Consider the following 15,634-nt stretch of genomic DNA (forward strand, 5'->3'; position numbering starts at 1 on the left):
CAAAAGTCACATCGCTCCTTCTGGATATTGTCCAGACTGTGAGAAATGCCGACGCAGGGGAAAGCACCAAGAACACGGCTTGCAACGAGTCAAGTCATCCACACTTTATTGCTGACAACATTAGTAGATACAGGGTTCAAGGACTATCGCGGCTATTAGTGTACGAGAAAGTCGCGTCCACTTTCCACCCAAACCCGCTAGGCATGATCGTCGTGCGGAACCCGGATTCTGGATAGAACTTGCCGTCCTTCCATGCAGCAGGGATGCAACAATTTTTTTGTTAGCAGCCAGGTTCTGTGGTCTCTTGTCGTACATGAGACAATCAACGGCATCTTGAGGAAGTGTTTCAAGATTGAGGTTCGTCGCTTTGTTTGCTAGCTCGAGACATTGATAGAAAAATTGGGCTTGCACTTATCGTTAGTCCACCTGCAAAGTCTGGTCCGATCGGCAGCTCTCCATCATCTCGGTGATACCAAGGAGACGCTCGCACATTGTTCGGATATGCCGCACGACAGGCAGGAGGCGCAACGACGACGCCGACAGCCTAATGTTATGGAGAAATTTCGCCGTGGTCCCCCAGACCATACTTGTCAAATGCTATCAGAGCGGACAGGTCTCGAGATTGATCGTTCCTGGAGGAAAATAACAAATATGCTTACCAGATTCCTCTGTACAGTCTAGTGATCTGCGGTTTCAGGGCATCTCGCAAACCAGAAGTAGACTGACAAACCGGATAAAACTGCTCAGGGATTGAACATGAAAGGTGTGTGTTTGCGTCCGATCAGTAACTTATCACCGCAGCCACGACTCAATCAATGACAAAATTGGGAAGACCGGATGACTGGAGCCACGTAGGGGTACTCATTTCAGACCGAATGACCACGGGTGCCAGGCCAACCCGAAGTTGGTAGGCAGCGCTGTCAGCGTGACTATTCGAACCATCTGTTCATTGAGCTACGTCGATTCGCGGAAATAAGAAGCCCAGCGCCCGGCCAGATGGGTGGAGGGGAGGGGGAAGAAGACGTCAGAAAGCATGAGGCACCTACAGAATTGGAGATGATCAAAATCATAGGCAGGTATGGTCCCTAAGGCAAATGCAACGACCATAGTCTATATTCAATCGTATCAGAACTCCTCGAAGTTTCTAAAGGGTAAGACCGGACAAAGACAGCGAAGTCATGGGCTTGACATTGATCTCTGCAACGCCGTAAGTTGCTGCTCTCTGGTGGATGCCCGCCTCCTGCCCAGCTCTTCCCGAAAGCATCCCAATCAGCAGAAGTCCACCTCACCCAAGCTCAAAATCAGTGCACAGCTCCCCATACGCCCGCAAAGTCCGCATCTCTCTCCACGAGAAAGGCATCCCATTCACACTCCAGACCGAAGTGCCCTGGGACTCGACCACACAGACACCCCAGCACAACCCGCTGGAGAAGCTTCCCGTTCTGATCGACGACTCCGGGAAGGGAGAGCCAACGTCCGTGTACGAGTCGCACTTCATCCTCGAATGGCTGGAGGCGTACTACGGCCCGGATCAAGGCTACAAGGGCATACTGCCCAAAGGGAAGGCTGATGAGCTTTTGGCGAAGCAGGTGCAGGTTGTGGCGGATGGGGTTGCTGATGCTTGTGTTTTGATGTTTGTGAGTAGTAGCACTTGCCGTCCCAAGTGATTCTTGGCTTTGGACACTTGCTCTTTCCCCGGAGCATCGCGTACTAATGACCGCTTTCCCTGCAGTTCGAAAAGCAGCGCGACCAACCCTCAAAAGAGTGGATCGCACGGCAGGAGCGCAAGGTCAATGGCGGGCTCAAAGCACTGTCGCGGTGGGTCGGAGACAAGGAGTTCATTGTAGGCGATGAACTCTCGCTAGCTGACATCGCCGCGGGCACTGTTTTGGGCTACATGAAAGTCCGGTATCCAACGCAGGACTGGCAGGAGGACTACCCAAATCTGAAGCAGTATAGCGATCGCCTGGAAGAGAGGGAAAGCTTCAAGGATACAAAGCCTTACCCTCAGAAGATTAGCGACAAGATTGTGTAAATAGATAGTGATTTTCTGCCAATGGCGAGAACACGAACCCAATTGGCAAAGCTGTGTTCACTGGTAGTCGGCATGCTTGCTATTGATACTTTCTCGTTCATAAGAAATTTTTATGGACGCTATGCAATGCTCTAGCAATATTCATGCTGATTCAATCAATGCTGGCCGTCAGTGCCTACTGTTCCGACTACGCCACGGTTGGCTTGCGATGATCCGGACGAGGCCTGACTCTGAGACTGACTCTCTATATCAGTCCTTGGCGTGAGCTTGCCCAAGCTGACGCTTTCTCCCGTACTGCCTACATTCTGGCGCTCGTCCTCCGTCAACTCTCCATATCCGCGGCCGTCGCCAACCAGGAGTCCAAACTCATGCCCTTGACTTCGAGGTGCCCATGCCCACCCGTTGGACAAGCTGATCGGCACTTGGTAGAAGCCGAAGCTGATCCAAGCACAGAAGATACCGATGACTGCTCCAGAGATGATATCGAAGCCGTGGTGCCGATAGTCGAACCAGCGCGAGAGTGAGATGAAGAAGGCAGTGCCGATTGGTACGGCCGCCAAGAGGACTAGATACATCGGAGGAGCAGCAGCTTTGTGGCGAAGCCCCTGCGGTACGCCGCGCTCGGCATTAGTGGTGGGAAGAGTCGACTCGGGCACCAATGCAGTAGCCGGCGCTCCTCGTCGACTGAGCAGAGATGTCCACACAGTGGGAATCTTGACGCCAAATTGGCGCAGAAGTACAGCGTTAGGTACAGCAGTCCTGCCCAGCTGGTACTAGCATGGCCGGAAGGCCAGCTTGCGAATGCATTTCTCATCTCGTCCTTGTCTTCATTCCTACAGATCTGCCATGTGACGATGATGGGAGCAGTGGCTGTGCTTAGATCTGTGCCGCCTAGACCGCCCACCCGCCATTTCTCGATGGCATCTGAGCTGAGATCAGGATCGCAGACCGACAGCAGATGTGGTCTTGGTTTGTTTGCAGCCGCCTTCAAACCCTCGGTGATTGTGATAGCGCTGAAGACCGCCAGACATATACCAAGCCACCCAACGTTCAATTCCCAGACCTTGCGGCGCCAGAGCGATTGCCTCGAGCGAAAGCTGCGAGCGGCTGACCATCCAGGAACAGCAAAGACGCAGATCAGCGCGATGATGATTGCCGGAAGAATGATAGAGGTAACGTAGAGCACTCCATTAGAGACCAGATCTGGCTTATGTGGAAATGATATGTTCGGATCCTGTAGGGAGAATGCATGGCGCGTATTCTTTGCGTCAATAGAGTTGAATGCGCCAGCAAGGCCAAGGATGAGGAACACAATTATCCAATCGAGAACGTAGCTCAGGATGAGGCGGCAGGGTAATTGACGGATCCGAGCAGTGATGGAAGCCATCCTGGGGCGCCGGCGAGGTTGCCGATGCAGTTCCTTAGCATGCGCTCGTCGAAGAGATACCGCTGTCTTTCAAGCAACCGTGTATATGATCTATTTGTTGAAAGTGGCAAAGTCCAAGGCTTCAAGCCGATCTCATGGTGCACTGGAAGGCATGCGCTCCAATGAGTCTCAGTCGAGTATCGTGGTACGCGCGATGTGGACATCCAAGAAGACCGATGACTTGGGAGGACGCTGACGAAGGAGCTGATAGTAATATGAAAAGTCGCGTGCTCTTCAAGGGTAATGAGAAAGGTAAGCAAAGGGTTCTCGTAGATCTCACAGACACAGCCACAGTGTTGTCGTCGGCTTTCAAGCCAATCGTACGAGTGGATCGCCTATCGTGTGGAGTCAGATGTGGCGTCGATCCCCCGGGTCTGAACGCCAGTAGCCGACGGAATGATGGTAAAAAGGCAGTGCGTGAGATCTATTATGAGGCTCCAGCTAGCATAAGCTGGCTGTGTGTAATGACTTCGTGCGTAGTGTATCTGTAGGTCGTAGGATTTGCAGGATCAGAGCTGCCTCTACTGCCTGCTTGGGTTGCGCCTTTTATAGTTTGACACGATGATCACCTGCAAGTACCTGGCGCGGGACTTGCTGCATGCGGATGCGGGAAGAGTGGTTATCACAGAAGCAGCAGCCCGCAAGGCTTCTCTTTGAAGATACTGCATAATGCTTCTCCGTTGACGATCGTCAAGGATATTGGTTTATGGCTAAAGAGCAAGGATAGATGCCCAGGTGTCTGGCACCTATCCAACACGACGTGGAGCAAAGGTCGCTTCATCCACATAGCTCACGACGTAACTCTACAACTGCTAGTTCTCTGACTAGACAGTCTTTGAGATACCCTCGGAGCTATCCGTGCCATTCGAGTTATGTCCATTTCCCTTCTCGACAATGCCATTACCATCACCAGCCGGAGTGCCAGTAATGGGCGCTTCCCCTTCAAGATCCATACTTCCAGGTCCTTTGAAGTGAGTCCTTCCATAGACGATGTACCAGATTGCAGCCACCACAGCGAAGAAGACGAAGACAACGCTGGCGTAATTCATCGTCGAGGGTGTGACAGGAATCGCTACTGGCATACAGAAGATCACAATGGCGAAGAATATCCAAACAATCGTCACGCCATTGATGAATGGCCCGAATTTGCCGAGAGAGTAAGACGACGACTTGACCAGTTCGCGCTTGCGGATGAGACTGACCAGGATCGGGACGCAGTAGCTGGCAGACAGGCAAATAGTGGCGACGCCTGTGAAGGAGTTGAAAGCTGCCGAGGATCCAAAGTAGATACACGCTAGGGCGCAATTCACTAGGGCAGATAGGATGATCGCGTTGACTTGAAGCTCGAGCTTGGGATGAACTTTAGCCAGAAGGTGTGTCCAGGGATGGCGCCGTCTCGAGCTAGAGCCAGGTGCAGCGAGAAGCCGCGGTCAAGGAGCCGATGCCGGCAAAAAGCCAGATGCCGAGAATGAGGACGAGCAAGCCAGCTCCGCCAGCCTTTGATCCGGTGACCTCTTTGAAGAGTAGACCGATCGGTTGGGAAAAGCCGAGCAGATACTCGACGTCTGGAAGGGTGAAGAGAATCGGGAGGATGTAGACGATGCCAGTCAGTCCAGCAGCTGCCACGCTAAGTACCATTGCCTTGGGGACCTCGCGCTATTTGAACTGTCAGTGCTTATGTATTTTGGGACAGCCAATTTAAAGAAATTGTGTCTGCGCCTGGCTCAGGGTATTTGGGCTACGTACCTCCGGATGCTGCACCTCTTCACACATGGATGCAACCATGCCATAGCCAGTCAAAACATAGGCCGGTTGAAGCAAACCAACGAAGAATGACCAGCCGTCACCCCATCCAGATGCGGATGCATCGTAATGCGTGAAGACATAGTCGGCAGAGTGTCTTCCAACATCGGCGGTGGCAGACAACGTAATAAGGATGATAACCATGGATGCCCCCGTCCACCAAATACATGCTTGGTTGATGAAGTCCAGCCACCTGACGCCAAAGATGTTGACCAACACGCACAGCAGAGTCACGGCCCAGAACATCAGCACAGTCTGCCATGGCGTCGCGATGAAGCTTTCATCGTAGATCGTGAGACCACTCAGGATGAGTTGTGCTCCACCGAAGTTGATCGACAATGTGACGGTCCAGTTCCCGACTAGTGTCAACCACCCATCGACGAAGCTGACCACGGCGGCATATTTAGGCGTGCAAAGGATCGCGGACCAGTGATAGACGCCACCAGCCGTCGGATACACCGCACAGATCTCTGCAAGGGAGGCGGCGATACACAGCGAGATGAGAGACACCAGGATCCAGCCCCAGATGATCGAGACACACTGTCCGTTCGGCAGCGTGACATAAAAAGTCGTTGAGAGACCATAGGGAACTGCCATAATCGCAAAAGATAAGCCGAGGACGCTTATCATGGACAGGCGCTTCGGCAGCGCCTTTGTGTCATAGCCAGAGCGCACAGCATGTTGCTGGATAGAGGCGCGGCGCGAATCCATGCTTGTGATCGGAGACTGCGGCGACGTCGTGCTGTACTATGCTATCGCGTGTGATGTAAAGAAGGAAGACTCAAGCTATGAAAGAGGGTTGCGAAGTGTCAGCTAAAGTCTGTTCGCTAAGCTAGGGCTCGCCAAGGTTGGTGGCTGTCTTAGAACACCTTTGGGTAGCGAGTAGCTGAATTCCAGACTTCGGACAATGGAGAAGTCCACGTGCTGAGCAGCGCTGCAACCCTCAGCACTGGAGCCTTGCTGAGCGGTTGTACCTGTCAATAAAAGCACACGATCGGCGAGAGTTTGGGTTGAAAGAGAGAACGCGAGAAGAAGGGAACAGGAACGTCACAGGCTCACAGCGTGGGATTGGAAGCGAAAGTCTATCATCGCAATTCCAATCAACAAAAACATATAAGCTATCTATCAGGCTAGCAGCCATGGCATCGTATTTACTGATAAGAATCAGAGATCGTGTGCCTTGAGAGGTCTGACATAATAATGTTGGACGTCAAGCATCCTTAAGCGTCGCTTTTCGGAATACTTCCTTTGCTTCGGATGCTCTTGCCATATTTGTAGAACAAAAATGGAATCGGAAGCAGGGCTATTGTAACGAAGCCGAGCAAACTCCCAGCCCATTTAATCGTCAGGCCCCTGAACATCTGAACTGCGAAGAGCGGAAATGCTGCACCACACGCATAGCGAGCTAGGTTGTTCGCACTCATTGCACTCGCGCTGCCCATAGGTCCGTACACCGATGTCAAGTATGTCGCAGCTGTATCAAAAACGAGTTGGTTTCCAGCGCCGAAGAAGGCCAATGCGACGGTGGGAACGATCCAGTGGATATCGCTTCGAGCAGACCACGCGAACCAAAAGAGGGAGATCGGCAGAATGATGGCACCAAGCATTGAAGCGTACAAGCGCTCTTCTGGTGGCACTGACTTCTCGCTGCCTTCGCTCCTCAGTCGTAGCGCCTGGGGTCGGTATGTGACACGATCAATGAATATGAAGACGCCTGTGCCCAAAATGCAGCCGACGCCAATCGCGATGAACACCAGTCCTGCCTGGCCAACACTGAAGCCGTACACAGTGCGGAAGACCCACGTGACTCCTGGAAAGAATGCAAAGAGCACGCCAAACGTGAAGCTGCAGTAGACTGCAAATGCTGTGCAGATCGGTTCGGTGAATAGCATGCGAAGCGCACGGAGGACCGTGACGTTGAACAGAGCCTTGACTTTGGCAAAGCCAGGAGGCAACGGATCGTGTGGTGGAGGAAGACCGTACTTCTTTGCTCGATTGCGCAGGATGACTTTCTTGTATGTTTCCTGTTGAAACAATGCAAACAGCCAGGCGAAGCCGCCTGCGCAAAGTAAGAGCCATTGACCCCATCTCCAGGTCCCTTTCTGAATAGGATAACCGGCTGTGGCTGGGCCCAAGGCAGGCCCTAGGAAGGGCGCAAGGATCCACAGCGAGGCCGCAGCTGCCCAGTCGATGGGTTCCCACACATCTGCCGTCGTTCCTGAGCCGACCGCAAGTGGTCCCGATCCTGTCACACCGGCGAAGAACCTCGTGATCAGAAGCGACGTGATGTTTTTCGACAGCCCAGCACCTAATGTGAACAACAACGATATTGGCGTGCACCAGATGTATACCGCCTTGCGACCGAAGGTCTCCGACATCCCGCCTGCAACCACCGGGCCAAATGATAGACCAAGGACGTACAGACTGAGACCCAGAATGGCAACTTCTTCGGAAACGTCGAGGTCCTCCGCCACCTTTGATATACCTGGAGAGTATGCGCTGGTGCCGTATGTGACGACGAAGGACAGGAGCGCGGTCACGCCGCTATGGTACGCCCTTTTCCAAAGAGGCCAATTGCGTGGGTTGCCTTTGTCGTCCGGTCCATCCCAATCTTTCGCTGATGTGTAGACTTTCTCAAGGCCGGGTGTCGCAGCATGGACAGACGGACTGTCGGGAGAGTCTCGATGCTCATCCGTCTTGGCTTTCTCGAGATTCTTCTCGATATCTGTTGGAGTCTGAGCTTCCGACTCGTTGCTAGACGCCGTGGTTAGAGGCGCTTGAGGAGAGGTGGACCCCATGTCTGGCAAGCGTGGGTGTTGCTATCAACCAGTATTTCGTGCTCGAGGACTGCCAGATGGGAATCGCATGAAAGTAGAGAAACGAGAGCTATATGTCGCATACGAAATGAAGATTTGATGTATTTGTTGGCCTCTTGCAAGCTCTTGCCTTAATTACTGATCGCAGCGAATGTAACAAACGAGCCGACATGAGTCAAAGTACTGACTTTAAAGCACCGTCGGACCCCTCTCAGACGATTCGACATTGCCGAGCTTAATTAGTGATCTGAACAAGGACGCCCACAGGAGAGATCATCTGCTGCCACACGGAATTCCTGGATAATGTACGAGCCGTCCGCAAGAAAGTCAACAGTCCGACAATCAACACCAGACAACGTCGCAAAGCACCGTGGCGCGTGTTAAGCTCGCAAGCCCATCAGTGTCGACAAATGAGAAGTCCGTGACATGACGCGGTAGGTCCTTGCGACCGCTAGTGTCCTCGGTGCAATGGCCTTGGCAGCACCGATTACTGATCACTGAGCTTGCGCTTGCGTGTGGACCATTCCCCAGATTAGTGAACCGGATGTTGATGATGCTTTATATCTTGATGCCTCCTGACAGCGATGTGCCGACTTACCGACAGCGTACGTACGAGTGCACAAAACCGTTGAGGACTTATTGCGCCATTGGCGGCCATATTGCGTCTCTTGATCAGGTCAAACTGCTGGGCATTGATCGCAAAGCGTGAACATTTGGTGACGTGCAGGCATTTGAGTCTCGGAACAAAAGAACACTTGACAGCCGAAGTTTCAAGCAATATCTGTATGTTTCGAGGATCTAAGGTCGACCTACTAGCAGTTGATGAAAGGCTGGGGAGGTCAGGTATATTTGTACCCAGTATACAATAAGTCTTACTGGTCATCGGGATTTAGGCCATCCACCTCACGATTACTCGCTACCTCGCTCACCCCATCCTCTATTCTAACTCAGGGTGATCACTCGCGACTGAATAGGGTATAAGCGCTGCTCGCTCATAGCTTCGGTTTGACGCCTGAAGGCAGTGGTCTCATTATGGACTGCTGAGATTCCATAGCAACCAGCTGACCGTGTTCATCAAAGAGGCGAGCTTCGGAGTATGTGCGCCCTCCTTGACCGGCGATCGCCTTACGCTCTTTTATGTGCCACTTCGTGAAGTCGAAGTTGTTGGTGAACAGTCGTAAGGAGAAGTCCAAGCTGCTACACGCACCAACATCTTCGAGGTATTTGTGGTCGTGTATCAATGGAATGAAGGAAAGTCCACCGTCCATTGCCCACGCGAGTGAGGCCATCTGGTCTGCTGTTGTCGGCAGACTTCCTTTCGCTCTGTGCCATTCTGCGGAGAACTTCTCCGTAATGTGAAGATGGTCCTGGTCCGTATTCAGATGCTTAGCGAAGCCCATACAGTTCTGGCCGGATACCCCTTCTGGAGCAGGGATCTGGTCAAAGTATTTGCCTGACAAGGCAAACATTGTGTCTAAAAGAGCTCCAGTCTGCTTGTCGATCTTGCCTTCTTCGACATACTGGTCGCGAAGCTGTTGCGTGGTGACAGTAGGTCTCTTATACTGCCGTTCAGGCGGCGGATAGAACTCCATAGCACTGGCCGGCTCTGCAACCTGAAAATCTGCGATGAGCTCCAGACATTTGCGGTCCGTCCCATTGTCAAGCATCTGCGATACGACGACTCGCCGCGTCGCAAATGTTTTGGTGTCTCGACTGTGGTAAACGAAGCACTTCACGCGCCTATCGGTGACAGCCGGTCCCAGAAAGTAGCCCAGCAGGGAGTACATGTAAAAGCCCGGCTTCACAGTTTGACATGCAGCGTTGACGGCCGCCGCAGTAGTGCACCCACCATATGCTATCGGCGCTACACATGGTCAGTATGGACACAATGACAGAAAGAGCCTGAAATCTTGCTTACTACGATTGCCCATGGAGGCAGGTGGTACTTTCGACATGAATTCATGCTCGGCAATCTTTTCTACCGCGAAAGATTCCGCCAAGGTTTCTGGCAGAGTCGATGCCGCCATCTCTGACAGGTATTGGACGAGCTGGAACAGTAGGCTGATTATCGTCTACAGTACATCAAGATCTTGCGAAGCTCTATCATTATTGAAAGTACCTGCTCGAAGGTGACTTTGATCAGGGTTCAATTCCGGTCTGCAAGAAGCCGAGGTTGGAATTGTCATCCCTTGGCGGCCTTTGCCGCACTCCGGAGCTGCTGGAGTATCTAGGGTATCTAGGGATCTTTTGAATCCAGTATCAGCAGTGTTGTAGGTGGTCGCGGTATTGCGAAAAAGCTACGACTCCCCAAATTAGCCAAGTCGATCTCTGCTTGAGATCCGGATGCAAGGCTTCGCGAAGAAGGCGACAGGCATTCCACTGATTGCAGATCTGACGGGATTTTGGATTACCTGGCTTAGGATCTGCGGACGGAAAGCAGTCCACACAAACCCCGACAAACCATAAAAGTATACGGCGACGAGATTGCGCTGTTCGGGGCGTCGAACAGAGTACGATGCCATCTTCATTCGCCTAGATTGTGAGCACTGCAACTACCCGTCTACATATACGGTTCTTGGACTGGTGAAATATTGCACAATGCAAGCCCGTTTCAGCTGTTCGTGTTCCTTGAGAACCAAGTCAAGGCAACACCACCAGAACACCGAGATGGCCCCAAGCACCCAATCGCACCTGGAGAGGATCAATCCGGGCCAGTGAGCTGCCGAAACTCTGTGGAGTTTTAGTATTCTTAGGCCGCTGTGACGACGCAGACCAAGCACTCTCTGCGGCCACTGCAAGGATCGTGGCTCAGCGGAAACTCTGGAACTATGCCCAGAACGCTTTCGCAGCGAAGTGCCGTCAGCTGCTTATTACAGAGTACGATCGGTCAGCCACTAGAGTCTTCCTTCTCTCTTCAAGTCCTGCGCAGCCGTCGACGAGTAGAAGGAGCATCCATTATTCTTCTCACAGCGCATCAACTTTTCGCGCAAAGAATTACCAGAATCTAGTAGTAGCGACCCTGATCAATCCGGCCCCGCTGTACTCGAACACTGATCACCGCTTGGCGGTTGCATCATATCCGTGGCTCCCTGGAGCCAGAGGACCCTCCCGTTGCGACCGCAGTTCTGACAAAGTCGAGATATCTGGTCGTCCACCAAATTTGCGTCTCTGAAACATTGCTATTGGCATCTTAGACAACCCTCATCCGTCAAGATGCCGCGGAAAGTCGCATACACTCAGATCACGCCAATCCCGTCGCACATACCTCGCCAGATGGGCATTGACCTTCTGCACAGTCATGGCGAACTCATAGAACTAAATCCACTGGTGTTGGAATACCACCAAATCAAACCTCCTCGAGATGCGCCCGCGGACGAGTTCTTTTCTACTTGGTACGAAATCACAGAAAGGATACAAATGGTACCAGGATTGGGGAAGCTGGGATCAGGGAAGATCAATTTTAGGGGCGTGTACCATGACATGCCATGGGGACTTCAAACACACGTATATCCGCCCGGCGGCATTGACCTACGTGTGAAGTACTCGATCAAAGGAAATCAGCCGGGAGAGCCACCGGAGCCACGAGAGCTGGGAAGTGCTGCCCCGGCTGAAGGCTTGTACCTTCGTGAGGATATTGAGATCAAATGCAACTTCACAATGGTTGGATTTGTGAAGAAGGGCATGAAGGACGCCTCGAAAGTTATGATCGACCGACTGATCAAAAAGGCCGAGCTCATTGACGCAGAACTATTGCGACAGATGATGGACGCGCACGGCATCAGCGACAGTCAGAAAGGCGGCAGTATGAGTGGGCACTCACCTCAACCACCAAACTCACCTGGCTTGTCGGCCGTCGGCAGTGGTGGTGGAACACCGTTCTCCCCAAACCCAAGCGCCGATCAATTCAAGCGACATACTATGATCGCAGGGTCCGATGTCTTGCGAAAACGAGAAGATGCCATGCGGGCAGCGATGTATGGCAATGGGTACGCGCCACAACCAAGCCCTAGTCTGCAGCACCCCAACATGTCAGAAATGATGGGTTCTCATCCATCACAGCAGAGGCAATCGTCACAATCATCTTACAATAATTACAGCAACCCAGGTCTGGCCATAGAAATGGAAGGTGATACGCACTTCAAGCGGTCTCCACAGCCTTCGCCGGGTCTGGGTGCGCCTCGACAGTCAACATACTCAGAATTGTCGGGAGAAGGAGGCAATAGCCACGCTTCCCGGCCTTCAAGCGTGGCGCAAGGAGGGGGCACAGAGATCAGTTCTGGCTGGGGCGGATCACAGACCAGCTCAAGCCCGCGAGTCGAATCCCACCCAGGGCAAGGGGGATACAGATACAATCCGAGAGACTTCGCACAGGAGTTGCCAGCGAACAGATGAGGCAGGAGTGTCTGATGTCCATGATTTCGCGAGCGCTAAGCCGCTGGGGTTTGCCCTTTACTGCAACCGACCTCTGCCCGGTACGATGACCACGAGCGGCAGGAGGTGACGATGTTGAACGCGCAAATGCATGGCGTTCGGAGGAGTAAGTCAGAGCTTGGTCAGTTGGTTTGATGAGATGTATACCCTTGGAGGATCGAATTAAATGTGGTACAATATTCAGTGTCTAAATCTGTTCCATCTATTTCACCTCCTACTGTCCAGTACGGCGCCTCGGAGTAATGCGACCTTCGAGTCGTGGCATCTCCTGCCTCGCACGAGTTTCGACGAGACATAGGTTCGCGCAGCACAGAGCAGCCTTCGGCTGTTGCAAGGATGCTGGCAATTGCAGATGACTACCGCAGTTCATAACAGCCCTTGCAACTTTGAACCTCAGCATCAACGCATTGGTTCAGTAGCCGCGTCCGCCTGAAACGGCCCCAGAAAATAGGGCTCGCATGTAGGCGCCGGCCCGCCGCCCCGCGTTGTCCCCGAACTTCAATTCTAACGAAAGCTCAAATGTTTCGCACCTTCCAGTTTGTTGGTTCTCGTTCCTGCTCCAGTTCCCTTTTACCCTCCACACCTCTGCTGTTTACCTATTGCAACACACTCTTCGCGCTCCCACAAGCCTCCCTCGGAGTAATCTCGACTACGTTAGTCTACATGCCAGCCGGCCCTTTGCGGACAAGACTACTACACATCCACCTCACCCCACGCATCCCATACACGACCTCTCTCCTCATCCAAGACCAGCTTCTCAACCTCCACTGGCAGCATCGCGCCGCGCTGAAATCATCCACACCCAGCCCATCCTCACCACCACCACCACCAATCCTCCTCTCCTTCTCTACCCACCCAACCTACACAGTCGGCCGCCGGCACCTCCTCACCAATCCGCTCTCCTCCTCACAGATCTCCTATTTAACAGCCAACGACGCTGCGGCCTTCCATCCGACCTCACGCGGCGGGCTGCTAACGTATCACGGTCCGGGCCAGTGTACGGCCTATCCGATCATTGATCTGAGGAGATTCGGGCTGAGTGCGCGGTGTTATGTGCGGCTGTTGGAGAATGCGGTGATCAGGACCTGTGATGGGGTGCTTGAGCGGGCGGGAGCCAAGGCGAGGACGGGGAGGAGTGCGACTGATCCGGGGGTTTGGATGCTGAAAGATGGTGCTGCTCAGCCTCGATCGGACAGCAACAGCTGCCAGCCAAGCACGGAAGAACAAGCAGACAGCGCACTACCGGCTGTAAGCGACCGCAAAATCTGCGCCCTAGGCGTCCAAGTCACACGCGGCGTCACCGCGCACGGCGTCGGTCTCAATGTGCGAGACCAGGCTATCGAAAAACGTCTGAGAAAGCTCTACTACGATACAGAAGATATGACCGAGAACAGAAGAGCAGGTTACCTCTCCTACGGCTTCTCTCGCATCGTCGCCTGCGGCCTTGAAGGCAAATCCACTACGTGGCTGAGCCGCGAAGGCGTAGATGCTGGAGACGTGAACGTGCCGTGTGTAGCGAGGGAACTGGCGGAAAACATTGCGGTCGGAATCGAGGAGACGGGCGAGAAGAAGGGGCTTGTTGATGGTGTTGAGACTGTCGAGTTGGGCAGGGGGGACGTTGAGGCGCTGAAGTCGGGAAGCGCTCAGATTGGGGAGCTATCCACGATCGAACGAGAGTTGCGACGGAATTGGCAGCAAGTTGAGGTCTCAGTAGACCGAACTCACTGAACGGAATCCCCTCAGACATTCAGCGCACAGTCATTCCCATCGCCCAAAAAGCAAAAACCAACACCCCCGAAGGGCCTGTTGGAAACCTAACTGAATAGGTTTTTTGGATTATGGGTTATGTTATTCCTAAGTACCACACCTTTAACGCTATCGATCGATCGTGAGGAGGATGAGGAGGTGTTCTTCGATGCCTAACATAGCAGGGTGGCCCAGATTGAAAGGGTTATGGTGGTACCCAACCCTGCTACCCACATGGACGGCGGTGGCTTAAGAACTCGATTCGGTTGCTGAGCAATCGCTTTTGTGGTCGATTGTTGACCGAAAATGTGGAATATCAGTATATAAAGGACCGTTGTTGGTAAGTGCCAAGACTGGGTTACGGCGCAATAGGTGACCAACGGCCATAGTCTGGTAAGGAGGTCTGACGGTGAGGGTGTTCCGATGAGGTCCGAGTCAACGTCGGAGTGATGGAGGCTTGCATTTGGAACACGACTGCTTCTTTCTCTAGCATGTTGAGATTATCTACACATCTCGTGCAGATCCAGGTGGGACAAGCTCCAAGACCGGTCATCGTGCAGACAGTCAAGCATATACAAGCTCGCCCCACCACTAAGCAGCGGTTGCTAACATGGAAGGCGTCGGACTCTGCGAGTGCCTTGGTGGTTGTTGGACGCGGAAGAAGAGAAGAAGTCTGGGGCAGAACAGATACTCGTACCTTCTCCTCAGAGCGCAGACCCGGCGCAAACCGAAACAATCGCTTCACTGACTCGAAAGAGGAAAAATTCACTGCGGGTAAAAGATTCGAGGTCAAAGTCACTGTAGGTAGGCAGGCAGACAGCATCGTGCACTCGCAGCGGCCGGGACAGCCAGCCCAAGCCGGTTCTTAATCACACTATCCATGCGAAGTCAGAGTCGCAGCACCATCACCAGCATTTCTCTTGTGAGGTCAAAAAATAATCAACGGCTGACAATAATCACTGTCACTTATCAACACTTGCGAAGCAGCAAGACGTCGAGTGAAAGCCTCCGTAGGACTGAGGCCCTCCTCATTTGGTGTCATCTTTGAAGTGCATTGCACAGCTGCTGAACCGCAAGCCAAGACGTGCCAACGGTGCATTGGGAAGCAGTCACGGGGTGATGGTCAGAGACAGCCAGTCTACGAGGCGGCCAACATGGCTGCATGACGAGCCCTACAATTTGATTGGGCAGTATCGCTAGTAGTCAGGAATCGGTCCATCGATGTGCATCAAATAAAGTAAAAGACTACTCAAGCATACAATCGCTCAAGCCTCCCGAAATGCGTCTATGGTAGTTAAAACGACGCGTTGATGCAGCCAACCATTGACCGGAAAGACGACCGATGACTGATGCAGCGATCTGAGTCCTCCGACAGAG

At 52.9% G+C, this 15,634-nt stretch overlaps 7 protein-coding genes across 7 annotated transcripts; 3 read left to right on the forward strand and 4 right to left on the reverse strand.

Annotated features, from left to right (window-relative positions):
- Positions 1-1,178: 1,178 nt before the first annotated feature.
- On the forward strand, positions 1,179-2,035 carry AB675_8644 (putative GST-like protein; the record flags this gene model as incomplete). Its single annotated transcript, XM_018149107.1, has 3 exons — positions 1,179-1,207; positions 1,313-1,637; positions 1,733-2,035. The coding sequence occupies 3 exons, from the start codon at positions 1,179-1,181 to the stop codon at positions 2,033-2,035; spliced, it is 657 nt and encodes a 218-aa protein (XP_018004193.1).
- Positions 2,036-2,190: 155 nt separating this feature from the next.
- AB675_8645 (putative lipid phosphate phosphatase 3, chloroplastic) lies at positions 2,191-3,422 on the reverse strand (the record flags this gene model as incomplete). The annotated part of the gene is made up of 2 exons (XM_018149108.1): positions 2,191-2,719; positions 2,776-3,422. The coding sequence occupies 2 exons, from the start codon at positions 3,420-3,422 to the stop codon at positions 2,191-2,193; spliced, it is 1,176 nt and encodes a 391-aa protein (XP_018004427.1).
- An 863-nt stretch (positions 3,423-4,285) lies between these two features.
- On the reverse strand, positions 4,286-5,975 carry AB675_8646 (Amino-acid permease BAT1; the record flags this gene model as incomplete). The annotated part of the gene is made up of 3 exons (XM_018149109.1): positions 4,286-4,810; positions 4,974-5,117; positions 5,208-5,975. 3 exons carry the CDS (start codon positions 5,973-5,975, stop codon positions 4,286-4,288), a joined length of 1,437 nt encoding a protein of 478 aa, XP_018004643.1.
- Positions 5,976-6,484: 509 nt separating this feature from the next.
- AB675_8647 (Polyamine transporter 4) lies at positions 6,485-8,062 on the reverse strand (the record flags this gene model as incomplete). Its single annotated transcript, XM_018149110.1, has 1 exon — positions 6,485-8,062. The coding sequence occupies one exon, from the start codon at positions 8,060-8,062 to the stop codon at positions 6,485-6,487; it is 1,578 nt and encodes a 525-aa protein (XP_018004267.1).
- A 1,010-nt stretch (positions 8,063-9,072) lies between these two features.
- Positions 9,073-10,107, reverse strand: AB675_8648 (uncharacterized protein; the record flags this gene model as incomplete). Its single annotated transcript, XM_018149111.1, has 2 exons — positions 9,073-9,944; positions 9,999-10,107. The coding sequence occupies 2 exons, from the start codon at positions 10,105-10,107 to the stop codon at positions 9,073-9,075; spliced, it is 981 nt and encodes a 326-aa protein (XP_018004415.1).
- Positions 10,108-11,293: 1,186 nt separating this feature from the next.
- AB675_8649 (uncharacterized protein) lies at positions 11,294-12,472 on the forward strand (the record flags this gene model as incomplete). The annotated part of the gene is made up of 1 exon (XM_018149112.1): positions 11,294-12,472. One exon carries the CDS (start codon positions 11,294-11,296, stop codon positions 12,470-12,472), a length of 1,179 nt encoding a protein of 392 aa, XP_018004646.1.
- A 702-nt stretch (positions 12,473-13,174) lies between these two features.
- AB675_8650 (Octanoyltransferase) lies at positions 13,175-14,239 on the forward strand (the record flags this gene model as incomplete). Its single annotated transcript, XM_018149114.1, has 1 exon — positions 13,175-14,239. One exon carries the CDS (start codon positions 13,175-13,177, stop codon positions 14,237-14,239), a length of 1,065 nt encoding a protein of 354 aa, XP_018004355.1.
- Between the last annotated feature and the right edge of the window lie 1,395 nt (positions 14,240-15,634).

Source organism: Cyphellophora attinorum (genome assembly GCF_001299255.1).
Source record: "Cyphellophora attinorum strain CBS 131958 chromosome Unknown Contig3, whole genome shotgun sequence".
Classification (NCBI taxonomy): Eukaryota; Fungi; Ascomycota; class Eurotiomycetes; order Chaetothyriales; family Cyphellophoraceae; genus Cyphellophora; species Cyphellophora attinorum.